The sequence below is a fragment of the Brassica napus genome, chromosome C6, assembly GCF_020379485.1.
Source record: "Brassica napus cultivar Da-Ae chromosome C6, Da-Ae, whole genome shotgun sequence".
Lineage (NCBI taxonomy): Eukaryota > Viridiplantae > Streptophyta > Magnoliopsida > Brassicales > Brassicaceae > Brassica > Brassica napus.
The window spans coordinates 45,430,441-45,452,455 of record NC_063449.1 but is presented as its reverse complement, the minus strand read 5'-3'; the positions used below and the strand labels follow the sequence as shown (position 1 = coordinate 45,452,455).

At 38.0% G+C, this 22,015-nt stretch overlaps 5 protein-coding genes and 1 long non-coding RNA gene across 7 annotated transcripts; 2 read left to right on the top strand and 4 right to left on the bottom strand.

The window, feature by feature from the left end:
- Positions 1–162: 162 nt before the first annotated feature.
- On the bottom strand, positions 163–1,047 carry LOC106406197 (cilia- and flagella-associated protein 251). Its single transcript, XM_013846818.3, has one exon. The coding sequence runs from the start codon at positions 815–817 to the stop codon at positions 416–418; it is 402 nt and encodes a 133-aa protein (XP_013702272.1). The 5' UTR covers positions 818–1,047; the 3' UTR covers positions 163–415.
- A 2,778-nt stretch (positions 1,048–3,825) lies between these two features.
- Positions 3,826–6,475, bottom strand: LOC111206972. The gene is made up of 2 exons (XM_022704481.2): positions 6,185–6,475; positions 3,826–4,101 (listed from the first exon to the last, which is right to left on the bottom strand). Exons 1-2 carry the CDS (start codon positions 6,473–6,475, stop codon positions 3,841–3,843), a joined length of 552 nt encoding a protein of 183 aa, XP_022560202.2. The 3' UTR covers positions 3,826–3,840.
- A 356-nt stretch (positions 6,476–6,831) lies between these two features.
- On the top strand, positions 6,832–8,671 carry LOC106402759. The gene is made up of 4 exons (XR_007325325.1): positions 6,832–7,071; positions 7,155–7,224; positions 8,126–8,217; positions 8,386–8,671. It is a non-coding gene; the product is annotated as an uncharacterized LOC106402759 (long non-coding RNA).
- A 984-nt stretch (positions 8,672–9,655) lies between these two features.
- On the top strand, positions 9,656–11,433 carry LOC125574897 (uncharacterized protein At1g01500-like). Its single transcript, XM_048761455.1, has 2 exons — positions 9,656–10,270; positions 10,915–11,433. Exons 1-2 carry the CDS (start codon positions 9,671–9,673, stop codon positions 11,143–11,145), a joined length of 831 nt encoding a protein of 276 aa, XP_048617412.1. The 5' UTR covers positions 9,656–9,670; the 3' UTR covers positions 11,146–11,433.
- A 17-nt stretch (positions 11,434–11,450) lies between these two features.
- Positions 11,451–13,349, bottom strand: LOC106406226 (phosphatidylinositol transfer protein 3). 2 transcript variants are annotated; one of them, XM_013846847.3, is made up of 5 exons: positions 13,152–13,349; positions 12,629–12,726; positions 12,377–12,553; positions 11,953–12,297; positions 11,451–11,879 (listed from the first exon to the last, which is right to left on the bottom strand). In XM_013846847.3, the coding sequence occupies exons 2-5, from the start codon at positions 12,695–12,697 to the stop codon at positions 11,601–11,603; spliced, it is 870 nt and encodes a 289-aa protein (XP_013702301.1). In that variant the 5' UTR covers positions 12,698–12,726; positions 13,152–13,349; the 3' UTR covers positions 11,451–11,600. The 2 variants fall into 2 exon arrangements, with proteins under 2 accessions (XP_013702301.1, XP_013702302.1); XM_013846848.3 differs by having other exon boundaries at positions 12,629–12,706; positions 13,152–13,304.
- A 2,272-nt stretch (positions 13,350–15,621) lies between these two features.
- On the bottom strand, positions 15,622–16,224 carry LOC106404558 (mitochondrial import inner membrane translocase subunit TIM13). The gene is made up of 2 exons (XM_013845272.3): positions 16,170–16,224; positions 15,622–16,081 (listed from the first exon to the last, which is right to left on the bottom strand). The coding sequence occupies exon 2, from the start codon at positions 16,058–16,060 to the stop codon at positions 15,800–15,802; it is 261 nt and encodes an 86-aa protein (XP_013700726.1). The 5' UTR covers positions 16,061–16,081; positions 16,170–16,224; the 3' UTR covers positions 15,622–15,799.
- Between the last annotated feature and the right edge of the window lie 5,791 nt (positions 16,225–22,015).

Below are 22,015 nucleotides of genomic sequence, written 5' to 3'. Positions count from 1 at the left end.
GTCGTTTTCACTAGCAATAGCCATTGGTTTCTTAACTTATCTGTTAACCATGTGCATTTGCATCTTTTGTTATCTTACAAAAATCCGAAAGCGACGTAACCATCAACTACACAACACATAAAAATAAGCAACCTACTACAACTAAAACCCTATAAAGCATCATTACGACACAATTAATTTTAATTAATTTCAGAAATCGCCACTAACTTGTATTGTTTTCCCATTACAATAGCTTTGATTATCTAAAACTTTCCAAAACTTGTGTTCTTGTTTTGAATTTAACCGATTCAATAATCTAAAAACTAAAAGGTCGTCTTTCCATGAGGGTTTTTAATTAATTTATAACTCAACGATAGTTAATCATGAACACACAACACAATATCAAAGACTCTCCCCTGGTTTGGTGATATTAAGTTTACCAGCTTTTCACCGGTGTGTTCTTCCTCCTGGACCGTCTATATGACAGCGGTGCAACCGTCTTCACCGTCATATCCGGATTCTCCTCCTCCTCAGGCTTAGATACTTCTTCAAGTTTCCACTTTTGCCCTTCTTCCACGCTAGGGCTACTTCTAACCTTCTTCTTCTTCAGTTTCTCTCTGTTAACAATCTCAACTTGCTCATCTTCTTCTTCTTCTTCGTCCTCGTACTCCTCGTAATCTTCGTCTTCTTCCTTCTTGAAATTTTCAGGACTCTCAAGATTCTTCCTCGGCCTTCCTCTTCGTCTCCTTGCCATCTGAGACTCCAACAGAGATGAAGCTTCTCCTACCGTCGCCCTCACTGACGATTCTTTTTCTCTCTGCAACCTTCTCTTACCCATCAGCTTATTTTACAACAGTACTATTTTCTTGAATAGCCTATTTGTTTCTAATATCTTCAAGACCAGTTATAAAAAAAAAAATATCTTCACGGGGCAATCAAATTTTCTCATGCTTTATTTGTTTTTTAATGTTATACAGACAGAAACAAAAGACAACAGTCTTCAATATCAAAAGTCACTCTTTAGGATAAAACTTTCAGAAGAAAAAAGTAGATTTTATGTTTGTCCATTGGTTATCTTTCTTGCTCTAATATTATCCATCAATATAATACATCTATGACATATACACCAATATGATATATAATTATTATATATCCTCAGGGTTCATGCATCGTGTGTACTATAGTAATTCTATGTATTCATATATTATATGTGTCAAAGATCAAATTGTATAGCTTCTTAAAATAAGAAGAAGATTGTATAGCTTCTTTTTTAAAAATATGTAACTTAGTGAAGAATACTTGCAAGACTATCACTACTGGTTGCTAGCTGCAATTTGTGTGTTAGGTTTGACTTCTAATGAAAAGTAGTATTTTTGATATTGCTAGGGCATCATTATTGGTAGGACAATTTGTAAGTCCTTAACATATTTTATTATTACTTTTGTGTTAAGAGATAAAGCTAAGGACAATCCAAAAATTGTAGATTATAATGGTAGGACTTTTCTTGTCTCTTAATAAATTAATTGTTTATTTTAATAAGTAATGACATGTAAAAGTGAAGTTATAAATAAAACATATAAAAGAGAAGTTTAACATTAAAATTAAAAACTTAAGAAAATTACAAAGTTCCAAAAAAAAAAAACATTACAAACATCATAATAAATAAAAGCAAACTAACATTTTATTCAATTCATAGAAACTTATAAATTATATGTTATTTGGAAGATGTCCAAATTTAGCTCATATATTTTCAATCAAATCATTTTTTAATTGTTGATGGTCTTGTCTATTCCGAACGCTCGTTTGACGATCAAATGTATTGCCGAGATTTGAAGGCATATTGACGGAAAATGTATCCACCTCTTCTCTTTCTTGAAATTCATCAACGTCATACTGAGTGAATGATGATCGTTCATCTACGACAATCATATTATGGAGTATGATACATGCTTTCATAATATTTGCTATTTTGTCTTTATCCCATAAATTAGATGGATTTTTGACAACGGCAAATCTAGCTTGCATTACTCCAAAGGCACGCTCAACATCTTTTCGCACAGCTTCTTGGGTTTTGGCAAATAATGAATTCTTCTGACCTTGTGGTAGTCAGATAGATTGAATAAAAGTCGCTCATTTCGGATAAATACCATCCGTTAGATAATATGCCAAATGGTACAGATTACCATTAACAGAGAAGCTTACTTGTGGCGCTATGCCGTTAATAATGTCATCAAAAACAGGTGATCGATCAAGAATATTGAGATCGTTCATAGTACCTGGAGCTCCAAAAAACGCGTGCCATATCCAGAGGTCATATGAAGCTACCGCCTCCAACACAATTGTTGGTTTTCCGGTTCCTCGTGAATACATTCCTTTCCAAGAGGTGGGGCAATTCTTCCACTCCCAGTGTATACAGTCGATGCTTCCAACCATCCCTGGAAATCCACGTTGTTCTCCAATATATAGTAGCCTTTGCAGATCCTCGGATGTGGGACGTCTTAGGTATTCATCACCAAACAAGTGGATTATTTCGGCGGTAAAATGGTGCAAACATTTTCGAGCTATTGTTTCACCAAGTCGGACATATTCGTCAACTGTATCAGCCCCACCACCATACGCCAATTGACGAATTACTGCGGTACATTTTTGGAGCGGAGATAGACTAGACCGTCCGGCTGCATCTTCGCTCGGTTGAAAATAATCTTCTTCTATAGAGAGACGATGCACAGTACGCAAGAACAATGTCTTGTTCATTCGAAACCGTCGCCGGAATAAATTGTGCGGGTATGTTGGAGTTTCGCTAAAATAATCATTCCAAAGATTCTTGTGGTCTTCTTCCCGGTTTCTCTCGATAAAATTATGTTTTTTTCGCTCTATTGGTTGTGGAATAAAATCAGGGTTTTCAAATAAATCATCAAATATGGAATCAAGTTCATTATCATCATCTTTGTGGTAATGATAATGGGAAGAAGAAGCCATTGAAAATTTATAAAAGAGAGACAATGTAATGAAAGAAGAGGGATACGTAGCATATTTTTAAAAGGAGAAGAAGTATCTTACTTATATGGAAAATTTACGACTATTTTATGAATCTCCTGTGATACTATAGTTGCTCTTGAGTACATGGAAAATTTATGACTATTTTATGAATCTCCTGTGATACTATAGTTGCTCTTGAGTACATCTTGTGACTATTTGGAACAAAGAAACAAACCATGTGACTTTGAAGTACATCTTGTGATACTATAGCTTTCTTTAAGTGGATCACGAGCACACAACTTTCTTTAAATTGTACTAGCTTTATTTAAAATGTGTTTGTAGTGTAGTGAGATCACGAGATCACTAGTCTTGCTTCGGTATTTCACGAGTACTAGTCTTGCTTGTTTGTTCCCCAAGTACTCGTCATTCATTTCATACATAAATAAAGCTGATAACTAACAGCATAGTGAGATCAACTAATACATTATACATTACACATAACACAACAGCATCTTGATTTACTTAAACATAACCACCATTCCTATGAAAACTATTACAATAACCGTTACACCTACAAAGTACTCAAACCCATTGCTAAACTTTGATTTCTCCTTAGCAAAGTCGGCCATTATCTTCTCTACCCTGACCAACTTCTGATGAGTCTCATAGTCACTCAAAAGGGTAAGATTATCTACCTTTTCATCCAGTTGAAGAACATGTCTATCTCTGGCTCTCATCTCCTCCATAACCGCCACATCCCACCAGTTCCAAACATGGCACTCTCCATCATCTACATTCTCACAAGTGTAGTATCTTCTACCTGTGGTTATCAGTACGACTGTTAGATGAAAGCAAAAGAAACCTGGATCATTGGTACATAGGTTAGATGTTACATGGATCATTCCTACTGTTAGATGTTGCAAGTAGAGGCTGAGCACCACAGTAGCATGTCTGCGGGAATCCAGAGTCAACCTCGGGTTGCGGAGGGTACTGAACCGGTGAACGAGCATTATAGCTTATCTCAGCTTGGTCACGTCGAATTAGATCTTCCGTTTCGCTGAAGCCACTATCGACTGAGTTTCCACCATAATCCTCAGACTCCGAAGGCTGGCTGTAGCTGTAGTCAAGTCCCATGAGTTTAACCTGCAGAAATTTTCCAAGTTGCGATTAGATACACATTTAAGCTTCTCATAAACAACAGCCGCAAAAACTATAAAAATAGCCATATTTAAGCAAACATCACAAATACGAGTTGACTATAAAGATAGCCATATTTAAGCAAACATCACAAATACGAGTTGATCATAAAGACATCCATATTTAAGCAAACTACATTGATCATAAAGAAGATAATACAAAGTTCTTAATAAAACAGAAAGCAGCAGACATAGTTATTAGACGAGTTCAAACATAGAGTGGAAACATAGACAAGTTTTTCATCATTCTCAGAAATATTGGACAAGAAGCTTATTCTTCACCACTTCTTCAGCCTCACTTAATGGTTCTTTTTTTGCAAGGAGGGTGTCAAGGATTGCCAGCTTTGACAGTTTCTCCTTCATCACCAAATCCTCCTTTTTCAATTCTCAAATGCTCTTAACCTCATCAAGAGCCTTCCCTTTAGATGTGTTCCTTCTTGCTTTTGCAGCCTTAGCACCTTCAGGCCGGCTCTCATGATCACCAGCTTCACAGCTTGACGCTTGGGAACCTGTCTCACCCGTTTTTCTCTTTAAACTGCCAGTGGGTTTAGGTGTGTTAAGGCTAAGCCATTTCTGCTCATACCTTAACACACACCATGCATGATTAAGAGTAAACCTCGCTTGATGATCAGCGTAGTAGATCGCGTGAGCCTGCTTCAGAACATCAGTGTCATTCTGGCCACTGGCATGTTGTCTTTCTGCAGAGGCAAATGCGGCACAGAACTTGTTGGTGAGCTCATTTATTTTGTGCCACCTCTGCTTACAATGGAGATGCGCTCTCTTGTCACCCTCTGTAGCATGATGACTTGCTGCATAGTATTCTCCAAGTGGTTACAGAAGGTCCGTGCATTTTGATCATTTGCAACAACAGCATCCTTAGATGTGTTAAGCCACACACTGATTAGAACCTCATCATCAGCTGGGGTCCATTTCTTTCTCTCCCTATGCTCCACTGGTGTGACCTCGGGTTGAGTTGGAGCGTCAGTTTGTGAACTGAAAGGAGGGACTTCTGATTCTCCAAGGTTAACACTACTAGAATGAAAACTTTCATAAGGAAAATTTTCATGGACAACGCTTGGTTGTTGACTGTGAAGAAGACCTAGATAACTAGAAGACTGACTATATGGATTCCTTGAATCCAAAGCAATTAGAACTGAGAAGGGATTATAGAAGAAAAAATAATTTGGTTTCGGATTTTAGCTAAGCCGAGAGATGACTAACAAAGGATGGTTGGAGTTAAATAGGTGAAAGTTTAATATGTAATAAGTTCCAGTCTTAATGCTCAACCATAAACTACCAAAGTCTAATCAGAAGTTATTACAAACTACACTACTAAAAAGCTATCAACTGGAACTAACGAGTTCATTAAATTCAATAGGGGATTTGGTTTCAAACAAACTATAATTCAATCAACATTAGTTTACGGAAACAAACTACAATTCAATCAAACATAACTCTCACCAATGCAACAAGACACGACAAGTAAGCTCCTCTCACAGTTATCAAACAAACTTCTCACTATTCAGTTTTGGTTGAGAACAAACTTAACTCCTATCACGGTTATCAATTTCATTTCAGCGTGTAGGTTAATGCATTCTTTATCACTGAGAACATTTTTGAGCTGTAATCAACTCAACTTAACTTAATCAATAACTCATCAAGTTTCAAATCCAAAGAGTGAACGAATGGATGATTATATATTCAAATCCAAAGAGTGAACGAGTGAACACACAAACATAAACATCTTTATCACTGAGAACTCATCAAGTTATAATCACCAAGAAATCACCAATCATTTGTAAATCACGAGTCATTACGAGTTAAAATCACCCAGTTACAAAACAAAACCAGAGTTAAACTCATCAAGAACAGGATTCTCAGAATTGTCGTTCCCATTCAAAAACCCTAATTTCCAATTTTATTTTCAAAAACACGAAGCATTCAATCACAAACACCAAGCATACAGACGAGATAGATCGACAAATAAATACTCTAAATCTCAAAACGACGGACAGAGGATTGAGCAATACCTGGTTTAGATTCGAATCGGCGGAAAGATCGGTGGAGTGAGCGAGAGATTCGGTGAGATTGGCGGAGCGATCGGCGGAGATCGGCGGAGAGATCGGCGGAGAGATTGGCGGAGAGATTGGCGGAGAGATTGGCAGAGAGATTCGGTGAGATTCGCCGTCGAGAGAGAAGGGAGAAGATGAAAATGATTTCGAAACGATAAACTCCGTTTTCACAAACCCCTTTTCCCTTGGTTCCCTCGCAGGATGACAGGTGCCCTTAAGGACGTGATTCCAAAACTTCTTAATTAACATACGTTTTCTTTGTTTTTAAGGAATTGCGATTTAAATTAAATGTTTTAATACTGAAGGACGCCATTAAGGACGCCGATAATGATGCTCTTACGTTCTTAATTACAACAAAATTTATGACTACTAAACAAAAAACGGCACGAGGTCCAGAATTTATCAAGAAAGTTGTTAGTTTAAAAGCCCAGCACTTGACCAAAAAGCCCAATAACGTACCGTTTTTAACGATCGTCAAGACAAATCGCGTCGTTTTAGCGAAAGCGACCAACGCGGTGTGTCTCGTAAACAGTGACTAGGCTTGTTGGTCCAGAGAAGAGGATAAGGATGATCACGTGATAGAAAGTTGTTCAGAAGAGCCCATCTCCTCTTCTTCCTGTTGGATCATAACAACGAGACATCTCAAACCCCTTCCCATCACTCTTTCTATTTTTTTTTTCTTCTCATTATATATAAATCTTTTCCCCTGATTAATCTATTTCTCCTGATTAAATACAAAATAATTCTCCATAAAGACAAAACAAAACCGTAATTGGGTTCGTCGTTAATCCTCTGCCACGCGCCGAGCTCACAATATAATGGAAATCTTATGATCTACGAGAGATGTAATCAAAATCCTACTTGGCCACATAAAGTTTCTATTTTTAACACTTTTTTTTTTTTTGCTTCCTTAATTTTGGAGACGCAGACAGGAGGAGGAAGATCAATGCTAATCACTAGTTTGTGCAATATCATCGGATTGTGGAACCATCTTCTGGGTGAGCTTCCTCTTTCCTTTCTCTCCTTTCTTTTCTGCGGATTTTTCTGAATTTCTTTTTTTTTATAGAAAATTCTATTTTTGTTTTTGTTTTTAAAAATAAAAGATAGTTCCTTTCTGATAGAAGCTTGAAAGTTTGTTAATTTGTTTTGTTTTCAACTTAAGATGTGATTTCCACATCTGTATTTTTGGCAAAGTAATTAAAGTTTGAATCTTTTACATTTATTTCGTTACGATTTGGTTAATGAATGATTCTATTTCAACATCACATTCTATCACATAGGGATTGATTCTAGTTAGGGGTGTCAATTGGTTGGGCCACCCATGGGCTAACCCATTCCAAACAAACATGGGTGGGTGATGGTCATACCCAAATAATTAATGGTCCAATTGGGTTAAAGACCCACTTTGCCCATGGGTTAACTGGTCCAAACCAAATGGGTGTTGGGCTGGCCCAAAAACTTAATTTCTAGTGTTTAGAGAATTTGGGAAAAAATCAATCAGAAATAATTTTACCCGATTATTTTCTTCTCTCTTCCGATTCTTTCTGCAACCAACGATTTTCTCCTCTCAGATTTCTCTTCGTCTATTGTTCTTGTGTTCATCAATCCATACGATTCTCTCTTCCCTCCCATCGATTCCCTTCTTCATTTCTTTACAATTTCAGGTATGATTCGATTTTAGCTCTGATCTCGCGATTTCTCTACTTTCTGTGTTGTGGGTGTTGTGGGTTTTGTGGGTTTTGTGGGTTTTGTGGATGATAATCTCGTTTCCATTGTTTACTCTAGTTCTGATGATGATGATGAATCGTTTAGAATATTGTTTTGTTTTGGGTTCAGAAACGATGCACACTTGAGATTTGGTTTTGGGTTGACGTGTATTGTATTTCTCTTTAAATGCAGGTTTCGTTTCTGCTCGGAGTCATCCCTGTCTTCATAGCATGGATATACTCAGAGTTTCTGGAGTACAAGAGGTCTTCATTGCACTCTAAAGTGTATGTATTTGGGGAATATTCTTTGAATTGTGTACTTATTTATACAGCTCCTTGTTATGTGTGTAACTTGACAGTTATTCTTTACCTGTTACTTGCAGTCATTCAGATAATAATTTGGTTATGGCCTTTTAACTTTGCTTTGTGATTCTTTGCTGGTTGTTTGTGTAGGTTATTGAGTTAGACTGTAGCAAAGCAATACTCTGCTCGGCAAAGGATACCTCCACCTCTTGAAACTGCAGAAAAACCCTTCAGACCGTAATCTTTGACAGGTATCTACTAGCTTTAGGAACAAAACTCAGAGAAGAATCAAGCTTTGGTGATCTTTGGTAAGTGTTGGTTATAATTTATTCATATAATAAATTGCTTCAGAATCTTCATGGGATTATTTTTTTGGTAGGTGATGAGTCTGTTGAAAAGATAGAAGAGGAGAAAGAAGAAGAGGAGAAAGAGAAGGAGAAAGAAGAAGAGAGTGGAGAATCTATAGACTTGAATTGAGGTACTGATCTTGTACTTTTGGATAAGATATTGAAATGTTCTAGCTATTGATCAGTCTTGCAAGTAACTCATTTGAGTTTGTGGGTTTAGTTTGTGGGTTTAGTATTGAGTTAGTATAGAAAGGAACTTGACTAACTCACACTGATCTTGTTATCTTTGTTCACACTGAGCTTTTATTCTTTTGCTTGTGACAAGCCAATTTAGTGAGTGCAAGACAGGAAAAAAAAAAACAAGCGTTGACGTAGAATATATTCTTGTGTGTTTACTTATCAAATCCATTTAGAAGTTGGGAGAGAGTGAGAAAATCAAGCGTTGACGTTGAGTATATTCTTGTGTGTTTACTTATCAAATCACATCCTTTTACGAACAGGTATTAGAGCAAGAAAGTCAACAATATTTGGGGATCAATATGTGCATTTCAACGTCAGCATCCCTACGTAAGTCTCCATACAACACAGTTATTTTGCTTGAAATGTTAATGCTTGTGTTGATGTCTCTGCCCTTACATACAAGTTATGAGAATCATTGAATAACTCCAAGTTGCTATCTTTTTTCCTTCTTGCAGGCTGAAGACAAGTAAAGAAGCTGGAAGCTGGAGCAAAGTGAATCATGATATCAGAGTTATAACTTTTTTTTTACATAAAACAGAGAGTTATGAAAAACTGAAGTCTATTGAATTTAATTTATATCACATTTGTATTCAGAAATTTTCAATGACATTAAAATTGAGTTTAGATTGAGTTTATACAAATTTTCTATAATTTTTATTTTCTATAAGTATATAAATTTGTAAATTGAGTTTACAATAATTGATTATGAACAAAATTGAGCTAATTGTTAAAAAGAATAATAATGGGTGGTCTTGGGTTATTTCCAATGGGTATGGGCTAACTTGGGTGTGGGTGTTTTTGGGTATGGATATTAAATGGGTGTGAGTGTTTTTGGGTATTGGTGTTAAATGGCCCAACTGTACACACCCATTTGGGTGTGGGCCGCCCAACTTGACATCCCTACCCTCACCCACATCCCTCTGGATCCAGACTCGCTCCTCGAGATCAACGGTGTTCGATGCTCTCAAGGAGTTTCCTCTCAGCTGAGGAGAGACCGTGTTGATAAGAGATCTGAAGCCGTTACTTACATCAGCACAGACAGCATCAGGCTATCCGGTAGCGTGAGGTTTGAGGTGTATGACAGAGAAGAGCTGGTTTTGTCTGGGACGTTGGAGTTGTCTGGTAGTAATAATGGCTTCACAGGGGAGTCTGTTAAGCATAGCGTGAAGCGGTGGGGGATGAGCTGTGAAGCTGAGATCACTGCAGGGTGTGGTTTCTTGAAGGAGAAGAAACACATTGGTTGTTCTGAGATGTCATCATCTCCGTTGTTGCCGACTGTTGAAGTTTATGTCACTGGTTGCTTCTCTGGAACACCTATCATCTTGACCAAGACGCTTCAGCTTGGTTTTAGGAAGAAGCAGGTCAATAGAGTGGCTGCGTTAGATTCGATTCCTGAGTATGAGACCGGCGAGACTCATAAAGGCAACTCGTCTGAGCTTGATTTTCAGGTAATTTTTCATTTTGCTGTTTCACTTAAACTCATTGAATGCGTTAACTTAGGATATGAATCCTTCTTGTTTCTTGGTACCTTAAGGAAGATATTGAAGTGGACCAATTAGTGATATATGATCATGTGATGTATGGGGCCTGACATATTATAGTATTACATAGAAAGCTCTCTCTCTCTCTCTTGCCTCTTGTCATGTGATCTTAATATCTGAAGTCTTATCCTCCTGTCTGCTACATTCAGTTCTTATGTGGTTCATTGTGGTTATCACATTAGTGCCACAATATATCAACTTTAGTTTATGCATAGACTACTTACCAGGGAAGTTGTTAACCTATTGAAAAGTCAGTGTTAAGATTAGCTTATGCTTGAAGGTTTTATTGCAGTTGACCTATTTGGGAATGGTTCTTTGATCTCACTGTAGGTTTAATAGCTTCCCTTAAACTATATATTAGTGTCCAAACACCAGTATGCATACAAACCATTGGCCATTGTGTCTTTAGTTGATTACCTCTATGAATGTATATCTTTCTTGTTTTTCTTTTCAGAGAGGGGCATTAACTACTACTACATACAAGGATTCTCTCTGTTGCTGAGTTCTTTGCAAAGTTTTTGTCCTAAGTGTGAGAGTGTTACTGTGTGTAGGTAACAGAATACGGAAGGTATAAACAAGACTATGAAGGAGAATACGGAGACATGTATATGGGAAGAGAGTACGCAGATGTTGAAGATGGCGAAATGTCTTGGTTCAACGCTGGTGTGAGGGTTGGTGTTGGAATTGGTCTTGGCGTCTGTGTAGGTCTCGGCATTGGTGTTGGCCTTCTGGTGCGAACCTATCAATCAACCACCAGAAACTTCAGAAGAAGAGTCATCTAGTAGTTTCACTTAAACTTGCCTCAAGCTTCTTGTCCTTCTCTGTCTCTCTCTAACTCCACTCCAACGCAAATCTCTAAACTTAATAGAGTTTAATAGCTAATACATTTGTGTAGTATGATAATCTTTCTTCATGTGTGTGTGTTTTTTTTTCTCTTTGTGCCTTCAAATTTTGAAAGAAACCATTCTCTTCTTCTTTGGTTTGTTGAGATTGATGATACTGAAAGAAACAAAGCTTGTCTGCTTCCTGTAAATAAATGCATTTTTGAGTGTAAAGTGTTTTTGGATTCACTTTCAAGACCTGCTTATAACACACAAATCCTTTTATTTAATCAAATACCGAGTCTAAATCTTACATCTCTGCGTCTCTCCTCTAAGCATCAAGAGCTATATCTTTATCTTAGTCCCCATATGAAAAAGGGTTGGTTACAACAATACATAGCCTTTCAAAGCCAGTTTCAAGGGTTGGTTTGGATTGGCTCAGGAGCAATCTCAGCTCCGGAAAATTCACTGCTGCTGTGAACCAGTCCCCAAAAGTCTGCAGTTTTAGCATCGTCTTGGTTCATTTGCTTAGAGAACTCTTCATGGTTATACTGCAACAAAGCCTTCCCTCCAAACTCCGTTGGGAGGTTCTCCTCGTCGAAAAACGAGCTCATAAGCTCCACGCTTTCAGGGTTCTTCGGGTAAACAAACTTCACCTTGATGAATGTCTTTGCATCAATGAAGTACTTCACTATCTGCACAACAACAAAATGCTCATCATTCATTACTGTGTAGACAAACATCATTAGCTAATGTTTTGCCTCTAACCTTCCAGAATGCCTCAAAGAGCCTTGGAGGGTTATAGAGGAAAGCGACAGCTAGTCTCTCAGGGTAGTGATTCTGCAGTATGTTGATAGTTTCTCTAGCGGATTTGATAGGCACACTGGTGCTCAGCGACCAGTCCGTAAAATCAATGAGCCAAGACATCTGTTCTTGATCCTCAGGGAGATTCATGATAGCATTCTCAATGAGATACACTAAATGTTTCATCTGGTTCTCCAAAGACTTGGTGTTCTGCAAACCTGGTCTGAGTATGAGAACAGTTCTTCCACTTCTGTCATGGAATCCAGCTTTGTAGACTTTACCAGTCTCACCTTCACCTGAGACTTCATTCTAGTAAAAAAAAAAACAAAGGAAGCCTTTTTAACTTGGTGAGTTTTCAGAGGAATCCAAGATGTGTTTGATGGCTTACCCAACGGATCTCCTCAGGTTTGAAGGTTGATCTCCATTTCAGCGTCTCTTCAAGCATCTTCTTGGCTTTGCCAACGTTCCAGTTCCTAGCTTCAAGATATCTCTTAAGACAGGGATCTGAACAGTAGAGTGAACTCCTTCCAGAGAGCTCACCTATGAGAGTCTTGACCTCTTTGATCTGTGGATCATTAAGATCAGTAAAGAAATGATCTTTCAAGAATCAGTTTAAGTGAGAGTCATGGAAAGTTTTTACCTTTGCCTCTCTGAGAGCTGCCTCGTTATTCTCTTGTTCAGCTTGCGAAGTAGTCTTGCGGCGAAACATTTTGAATCACTAGTGTGCAGTATCAAAATCTATTATTCATGAGGGAAGAACAGCACAACAGAGAAGTCACAGACATGCAAATGGACACTAGACAAGAAAAGGTTCACTTGATTCATGTGACTTGAATCACACAGACAAAGCATGACTCAGCTAACTAACTAGTTGGCTAACACTAGGCAAAAAACAAAAAAACTAAGAAACAAGTGAAAGTTTTTAGTTCCCTTTAACATTCACTTAAAGGTGGAATTGAGTCTTGTGAAGCAAAGGGATCGTTGGAAGAAGGATCAAACCAGAGAAAGGGTGAGCATTTTATTTTGATTTTTGAGTAAAGATGTTGTTCAATCTCCATCAAATTTTCGGGAATTTTGGACCACAGAAGAATAAAAATTTCACAAACACAACACCACCAAAGATCTAAACTTTAAGAGACAAAAAGGAGAAGGAAAGAGCGTACGCAGTAGTGAAGACGATAGAAGGAGCAGAAAGGAATAGCGAGAGAGATCGGGAGAGAGAGGTCCTCGTGGTGAGTGAGAGCTGAGTATGAAGCTCTGATTAAAATGGAGAAAAGTAAACGTACTAGTAGTCTTCTTCTTCAAAAGCGGCTTTAGGACAAATCACAATTGGACAGAAACAAAAATATGTCTAAAATATCTACGGCACGTACGACTCACGTTTATGTCTTGTAAGAAAGAAAAAAAAAAAAAAAAAAGGGAGAATGGATACTTAGGTTCGGCTCCGATCGGTTCGGATCGGTTCGGAGTTGAGTTTTCAAGGTTAGAAATTTTAGCTCCATTCGAATTTTTATAAATATCAGTTCGGATTCAGTTCGAATCTTTGTAGGTTCGGGTATAATCTATTTAAATTATTTTTGAAAATTAAATTCATTATATACTTTAAAATTTTTAAAATCTAAACACGAAATAATATATTATACATAAATTTGAATAAAATATGTCAAAATATCTAAACTTAACATATAAATTGGTTTGACTTGAATACGTAGATAGAGAATCAATAGATATTTTAAGTATTTTTGGTATTTTGAGTATTTTTTTTGTTATTTTAGACATTTACTTTGACTAATTTGTACTATATTCTTTAATTATTTTGGACAATTTAAAAAATATCATATATATTTTAGATATTTTTATATGTTAAATCTTAAAATTAATTAGTATATATAAATCTATTTCGAAAACATTGAAATATCCAAATTACTTCGGTTCAGATTCGGTTCCTGTTACTAATAATATCGGTTCAGATTCGATACTGTTTTTCTGGATGGATTCGATTCGATTCAAACCCTATAAAGAAGTATTGGCTGAAGCTTCACACATTACCACCGTGTCAACCACGCAGGCCAAAGAAATTATAGTTGGAGATGATCAAACCTCTTTAAAGATTTAGCTACGGTCGTTGAAACGTTAACCAATTTTATAAAAAATATACTAGTCTATACTAAAAATCATACACATCTATATCATAGGATTTTATTATTTTGTTTGGTAAAGTATCATTCATGCATAAGTGTGAAGAGTTTTCTCATTACATTTATTGTTGAAGGGGATTACATCAGGTCCATAAATAACACCCTAGGAGATGCACATTTATTTTGGGTCTTCTCAAGTTGGACAACCATGAGTCTTTGGGAGGCAAACCATGGCGATTATTCACAATTGAGTAACTTTTAATTGTAAATTACGCTCATTACTAATAAGTAATAACCAAGCCAACTACCGCTAAGAGACACGACACGCAAAGGTAACTAACATGCGCCAGATTGACAGACAAATGTACAAGGCAAAGCTCAGTGTTCAGAATAGGCACACTAGTTCGCAAATCCTGACATCTCTCACTTGAAAGTGTATGATGACTTCGATATGTTCACATTCTCAAAAACCAGGAATCACTAGGAGGTTGATTGTTTACAGATTTAAAGTAGTTTTTGGCTTTTGTTTTTGGAAAAACCAATTTTTAGACAATCAAGTTTTTAAGAAAATAGATTCCCTACATTTTTTGAAAACTAGTTTTTCAAATAACTGTCATTTTTTAAAGAAAAAACAAATTCTCAATTTTCTTGGTTTCTACATCGTGATCTCACGATGTTTTTTCTTGTTTTTTTTTTTTTAATTTAAAAGTTTTGTTACATTTGTGCATTAATATAAGAATAAATAAATAAATGATAACTACTATAAGTATGAGCAAATAAGTTTTAGTAATGAGAATTTGTTTAAAATATATAATACAAAATAATATATATTAAGAACATTCTTTTAAATTTGCCACTAAAATTAATTTAATTATTTAAATTTACTTTTATGTAAAGTTTGCATGTTTTGTTAATAATCTATTGATGTTATTTTATTGAAAACTGTGATATATTCTTATAGTAATTTTAAGTTTGTTTAAAAAATAAATTAAATTATAAGTTAACGTTTTAAAAAATAACAGAAAATAATTAAATAAAATATACTAAAATTAATTAAAACCTGAAAAAAATATCATTTGTGTTTTACTAAAAACTAAAATTACAGTAAAATCAAAAACCTAAAGCTAAAAACCAAAATTGACATTCGAGTTTTTTCAAAATCTAAAAACTACTGCAAAATCAAAAACCAAAATCTAAAAACTAAAAACCAAAAGCCAAAAACCAAAAACTAAAATATAAAAACCATCCAAACAATCATCACTTCGGTTATATATCTGATAGGCGCTATATAATAAGAGGATTAAAACACTCACATTTCAATATGAAAACTTCGTCACAAGCACAACCAAATACAATTCGCATAACACAGTAGGTGAATGCTCCCGTAACAAATCACAGACAAATCTACGCAACATCAATCATTGCTAAACATCTCATACTCATTTATCGATCGACTAAAAAGCTCACAGAAAACGAAACAAATTCAAAATCGAAATATCATCAAGAAACATATTTGATTTCCAAAGAACTTTTCATGAAAATGTCAAGCGGAGATTATTGTCGTCAACATTGTAATAAAGTTATATCACCACATAAAGAAACCAAAGCTGGTGATTGTCTGTCTTAATGACAAAGACTCAAAACAACAGTAGTAGCTTAAAAGAGAGTGCTGATCAACGTTGTTGGGAGAAGAGAGAACGGCTAATGATACCCATGGCTTCAATGTAACGATCAACGCATCTAGAGACGCAGCTACTCTCGCCACTGCTAAGGCTTGATCCTGGCTTTGTTACACATTTATCAAAGCATTTTCCTCTCAGCGTCTCTATCAACTCCTCCGCGTAAGCTTGTTGTAGCTGCGCCTGCACCTGTTCCATCAATGCTTCCGGAGACTGACCACTACCCATAGGCGGCGACGGAGATGAAAAGTCCATTTTTTTATTCCAACTGAAATACTAAACAAAACACCAAACAGTTTGTCAAACAAAAATAGAATAAATCGATATTTTAAGTACACAAAATGAGACAAAGATCTAGAGATACCGGAAGACAAGAGTGCGGTGGAGGTAGACCGACTTGTTGTTGAAGGTTTTTGTCAGGACCAGCGGAGGAGATGTTTTCTCTATCCCCTTATTAGGGTTTCGCTTTTTAACGGGCTTACCCAAAATATTTATGTGAGTCGAATAATAGGTTATTGGGCCTGTTTCGATTTAATTAGTATATAATTTTTTTTTTAATCTGACGTTTTTGCTCAATTTTTTTCAAATTTACGCAACAAAAGTTCGGGAACTAGCAATTTTGGAGCAAAAATTAAGCTCTTAAATAGTAGAGCTAGAAAAAATAATCAATGTTAGTGGACTTCGCCCCGTTTGATCCGCGGTGAGGTGAATGCGGGTCAAACGATCTGAAAATTTCAAATTAGGGATGCATATTGAGTATATCTCATGCAAAGTGGGTGCGCATGTTGTTAAATAAGAATTACAGATATCCATCAACCCACAATTTTTTTTTTTTTTGAAAAAAGCAATGTAATATGTAAAATAAAAATTATAAAAAAAATAATCATAAAATTATATTTTATATTATTTTAAGAAAAATAAACAAATTATAGAAACTAATATATATATTATTATTCTATTATCTGTTATCCGCAAATTTTGACGAGGTGAGAATATTTTTTATTTTGTGAAATATATGGGTCAAAATTTTAATAAAGAAGATTGCTTAATCCACGTGCTAACGAACCAAGTGAGGCAGATTTGACCGTCAATATTTGTGTGATTTAAAGAATTTTCTAAGTGAGTTTATTGAGTTTAGATATCTAGAATTTTATTTTGCAAAACCGACACATGATGGATAAGTTATATCAAAATATTAGTGGTCTAGGACAAAGTCTTAAAGACCACATTTGTATTAAATCATTCGGACTACATGGATACAACAGATGCGTCGCTGTTTACACACTGAGGTGAAGGTTTACTTTGAACCAGCTTATGAGAAACATGAGGATCCAATCAATCCATTTTTATTTCTCTTTTGTCTCAACTTCAACTTCATATTCACCAAGTGACAGGGTACAACAGCTTGAAACCTCATGAGAGATTAAACCACTTATACAAGGAGATGTTCTAGTATTACCTTGAGACACTTCCAAGGACTCAACGCTCCACTTGTACATTAAGCCCCAATGAGTACGACACATCCCACAATCCGTAATGTAATGTGACTCTTTCAACCCCTAAATTAGACCTCAATGATACGGAGACACTCACTAATCCCGCAAGAAAAAACCTAGGCCGAGATTGCATGTCATTCCAAGCTGTTGGTACCAAAAGAACGACATGAAGCACTTGACTTGACATCATCTACACCATAAGCGCATTCTCAAACTAAGCTCGTACTACTGGTTTTCGACGTCCCGATTGGTTACACTGGATCATGACTTTGTAAGTTGAATCTAGACTATGAAGAAAATGCTTTTGTTATTGATTTCACTCTCTTAGGTTTTACAGTCGTAGCATTACAAGATTATATAGGGAGAGCCCAAACACAGGAAACCCTAGTTACTAAGACAGGTGTCAACATCCTATGCCTTCCAAGGAATTGAGGGCTGCAAACTGGTTGTATAATGCAGGACCAAAGCGTGCTTCTGTACCGCCAGCTACTATCCTCTTTCCTCTGCTCTTCTCTTCTCTTGCTTTGACTTTGTCTTCATGTGATAGAGCCGTTGGAAGTTGTTGCAGAGTGGGCTTGGACTGAGATACGGAATGGGCCTGATTTGTCTTGAACTCTTGTGGTTTCAGTACCGAAGCGCTAGCGTTTTGCTCCTTGTTGAGTAGAGCTTCGCTTGAACTAATATCCCCCCTCAAACTATGCGTGGGAGGAACGTCAACGCCTAGTTTAAATCTCAGGCTGCGGAAGAGGTCTGTTGGGAGAGACTTGGTAAAGATATCTGCTAGTTGGAGCTGAGCCGGAATGTGTTTCACGACGAGAGAACCCAAAGCCACCCTTTCACACACATAATGGTAATCTGTTTCAAAGTGTTTGGTTCTTTTGTGAAAGGCTGGATTGGCAGTCAGATAGATCGAAGACAAGTTATCTCCAAACAGCTCTGGTGTTACCGGAAGAGAAATTCCAAGTTCTCGAAGCAATATGCTTATCCAAGCCATCTCCGAAGCCGTTTCAGACAAGGAGCGATACTCTGCTTCCGTTGAACTTCTTGATACTGTGGGTTGCTTCTTCGACGACCAGGAGATCAGATTCTGCCCTAGGAAAGTACAGAACCCCCCTGTTGACCTTCTAGTGGTTGGACAACCTGCCCAATCGCTGTCACTATATGCCCGCAGAGTACAATCCGTGTTGTTTAATAAAGACACTCCCATTGTTACGGTTCCTTTTACATATCGAAGAATCCGCTTGAGGTTCGCAAAGTCAGAAACAGACGGAGCATGCATCTTCTGACACACGTGATTCACTGCGAACTGAATGTCCGGTCTAGTGAGCGTGAGGTATTGGAGTTTACCTGCTAGGCTCAGAAAGTATTGCGGATCAGAGAAGGGAACATCTTGATCAGGGACTTTGTTGAGCTGGAGAGGCAGTGGAGTGTTTACCGGTGCACATTCCTCCATGCCTGCAGTCATAAGAAGATCAGTCGCATACTGTTTTTGAGACAGGAACATGCCTTGCTCAAAGAATGTAGTCTGAATCCCGAGAAAGTAATGTAACCGCCTGAGATCCTTCATGCGAAACTTTGAGTTCAGCTCATCGAGCAATCTTTTAAGTGTGACTGAGTTGTTTCCCGTGATGGCCATGTCGTCAACATACAACAATAGCATGATGATGTTGCCTTCTTTAGAGTAGATGAACAGAGAGGGGTCTTTGACACTGCATACAAAGCCAAACTCAATGAGGAAGTCACTGAATTTGTTGAACCAAGCCCGTGGAGATTGTTTGAGTCCGTAGAGAGATTTGTGCAGGAGACAGACGTGGTCTGGTTTAGTCTTGTCTACAAACCCCAGAGGCTGCTTCATATAAACCGTTTCTGTGAGATCCCCATGTAAAAAGGCGTTCTTGACGTCTATTTGTTTTACATCCCACTGCATAATTGTGGCAAGATGAAGAACTATCCGAACTGTAGCTGTTCTCACCACCGGGCTATATGTTTCGAGGTAATCCACTCCTTCCTCTTGATTGTTTCCTTGAGCCACCAATCTTGATCTATAACCCTTAGCTGTTCCATCAGCATTCAACTTAACTTTGTGAATCCATTTGTTTCCAAGAACATGCATATCTTTTGTTCGTGGAACAAATGACCATGTGTTTGTGATGGCGCAGTTCTCAATCTCTTCTCCCATTGCTCCTGACCATCTTGAGTCTTTGAGAGCCTTTGCAAGTGTAGTAGGCGTTGGACTTGTTGTTCTGTGAGTGAGAAGCGCATATTTGGGATTTGGCTTCCTGATTCCCGCTTTCCCACGAGTGATCATGGAGTCTTGAGATGAAGAACCTGGAACGTTGTGGACCTCTGAGACAGTACTGCCAGTTTCATGATTGTTGATTGATGAAGCAGCTATATTGTTGCTGCTTATGGTCTCTGACACTGAAGGAGAAGAAGATGATCCTGAGCCTGTACTCAACACCGACCTGATTAATCGGGAGCTTTGTTGAAGCGGCGGAAAGTCATCATCAGTAAACAGCGAAGCAGCACACTGAGGCTAACTCATTGTAACTGATCTTGGTATTGTGATTGGTACAGAGACTGAGACAGAGGAACACAATGGCTCGTTCATAAATGGTTGAGCTTCAGGTGATAGAAAGCTTTTCTGCCACGCAGCTAAGGATGGAGTTGCCGCTTGTGGATGAGCATTAGAATATATACTGCCAAAAGGAAAGCTCAACTCATCAAACAGAACAGGCCTTGCGATGTATACACGCCCTGTAGGTGGATACAAACATCTGTAACCTTTGAACTTATCATTGTAGCCGAGAAAGACACAATGAAGAGATCTTGGATCAAACTTTGTAGCCGCATATTCTCTAAGCATTGGGTAACAAGAGCATCCAAAAGATCGCAATGATGAGTAATCAGGTGCTTTGCTGAAAAGGGCTTCATAAGGACTTCTTCTATCATCTAGAACAGAGGAGGGTAGGAGATTACTCAGAAAGCTTGCCGTGTAGAAAGCTTCTACCTAGTATCTCTGTGGAGTCTTGCTTTGGAACATCATGGTCAGACCGAGTTCTGTGATGTGGCGATGCTTTCTCTCTGCCAAACCGTTTTGTTGCGGGGTATGAGGGCATGAGACAAGTTGTTGAATTCCACAATCACGAAGGTGAGCCAGGAACTTGTTGCTGATGAATTCACCACCTCCATCGCACTGAAATGTAGTTATCTTTGTTGACAGTTGGTTTTCAACCAGATTCTGAAACTGTGTGAATATGTTGAAGAAATCTGATTTGTGTTTAAGGGGATATAACCAACAAAAACGGGAATAGTTGTCAACAAAGATAACATAAAAGCGGAATCCTTGAATAAAAGTGACAGGAGAGGGACCCCAGAGATCACAATGGACTCTCTCTAGAGGCCTTGATGCAACAAAACTAGAAGCAACAAAAGGTAAGCGACTACTTTTCCCTAGTTGACATGATTCACTCATCTTCGAGGTACATTTATTGACCATGATAGACTTGTTTTGACTCAGAAACTGCAAGACTTGACTGTGTGGATGCCCCAGCCTTCAATGCCACACTTCATCACTGGCAGAGACTTGACGAGTGGAGTAGAAGGTTTGAAGCTTTGGTTCCGGTAGCACATAGAGATCCTCACGGGTGCTTCCTTGTCTCAGGACCCTTTTGGTTTGCTTGTCCTTAATACAAACGCCATCAGCATCAAATTCAAAGGAACATGGGAAGTCACGAGTAAGTTTAGATACTGACAATAGAGATTTAGTGATATCTGGACACACTAAGACATCTCGAAGGGGTAGAGTACCTGATGTGGAAGCTATGTCAGCAGACCCAACTTGAGTGATCGGTAGGAAGTTGCCATCTCCTATGAGAACTGCATCACTTCCTCTGTAGGGTTGCGTGTATGCCAAGTTCTGTGTAGAGTTGGTGATGTGAGCACTGGCTCCGGAATCGGCAAACCACTCGGACCCTCCGTTATCTGTGACATCAGTGATACGCATTGCGGCTAAGGCAACCGAGAGTTCTTCTTCATTATAACTGTTGTTGAACATGTTCCAACATCGCAAAGCTGAGTGACCGTAGCGACCACAAATCTGACAAGAGGGCCTGTCTTCAGATGAAACAGAGGAGGCTGAAGAGGATCCTGAACGAGATCCACCAGATGAAAGTTGCTGATGAAATCCACGACCTCTTGTAGAGAAGTTTCCTCGTCCTCTTCCACCACCGAACCTTCTGTTTGACTGTCCTCGTCCTCGTTGATAGTAGTATCCAGAGTTGTAGTTTGCTCTCTCTGCGTTGAAGGCAAGATGCGGTGAGACATCAGTTGAGACATTGTATCTCTGTATACGAGCATCGTAGCTGTGAAGTCGAGGAACAAGGTCTTCAAGGGTTGGATTTGGCATCATGTCCACGGCTCCTTTGATGCTTGTGATGAGGGGCTCATAGTTAAGGTTTAAAGGCTTCTACACCCAGGTCTGAGGTTCAAATCCCAGACTATGCAATTTCTTGCAGATTATAGGATGCAAAGCTTTCGGAGGTTCCAGAGTACTGTAAGCAGAGCCGTTCGTTGTGGTCGCCTGTTGTACTGAGAGCCTGTCCATCGAGGATGTTGTACATGCAGAACCGTCCGTAGTTTCAAGTGTTTCGGGGAGAGCTTCATCGTGGAATCATTATTCGTGGAGCTGTTCATCAATATCGCATATGTTGCA

Excerpts from the sequence above, each read along its gene's own strand:
- LOC106406197 (XM_013846818.3), bottom strand. The coding sequence starts at position 817 with ATGGGTAAGAGAAGGTTGCAGAGAGAAAAAGAATCGTCAGTGAGGGCG.
- LOC111206972 (XM_022704481.2), bottom strand. The coding sequence starts at position 6,475 with ATGTTAATTAAGAAGTTTTGGAATCACGTCCTTAAGGGCACCTGTCAT. Across the intron at positions 4,102-6,184 it reads CCGATTCGAATCTAAACCAG|GTTAAACTCATGGGACTTGA; the intron begins GTATTGCTCAAT and ends AAATTTCTGCAG.
- LOC125574897 (XM_048761455.1), top strand. The coding sequence starts at position 9,671 with ATGGCCCAACTGTACACACCCATTTGGGTGTGGGCCGCCCAACTTGAC. Across the intron at positions 10,271-10,914 it reads CGTCTGAGCTTGATTTTCAG|GTAACAGAATACGGAAGGTA; the intron begins GTAATTTTTCAT and ends TACTGTGTGTAG.
- LOC106406226 (XM_013846847.3), bottom strand. The coding sequence starts at position 12,697 with ATGTTTCGCCGCAAGACTACTTCGCAAGCTGAACAAGAGAATAACGAG. Across the intron at positions 12,298-12,376 it reads AACCTGAGGAGATCCGTTGG|AATGAAGTCTCAGGTGAAGG; the intron begins GTAAGCCATCAA and ends TTTTTTTACTAG. Across the intron at positions 11,880-11,952 it reads TCTTTGAGGCATTCTGGAAG|ATAGTGAAGTACTTCATTGA; the intron begins GTTAGAGGCAAA and ends GTTGTTGTGCAG.
- LOC106404558 (XM_013845272.3), bottom strand. The coding sequence starts at position 16,060 with ATGGACTTTTCATCTCCGTCGCCGCCTATGGGTAGTGGTCAGTCTCCG.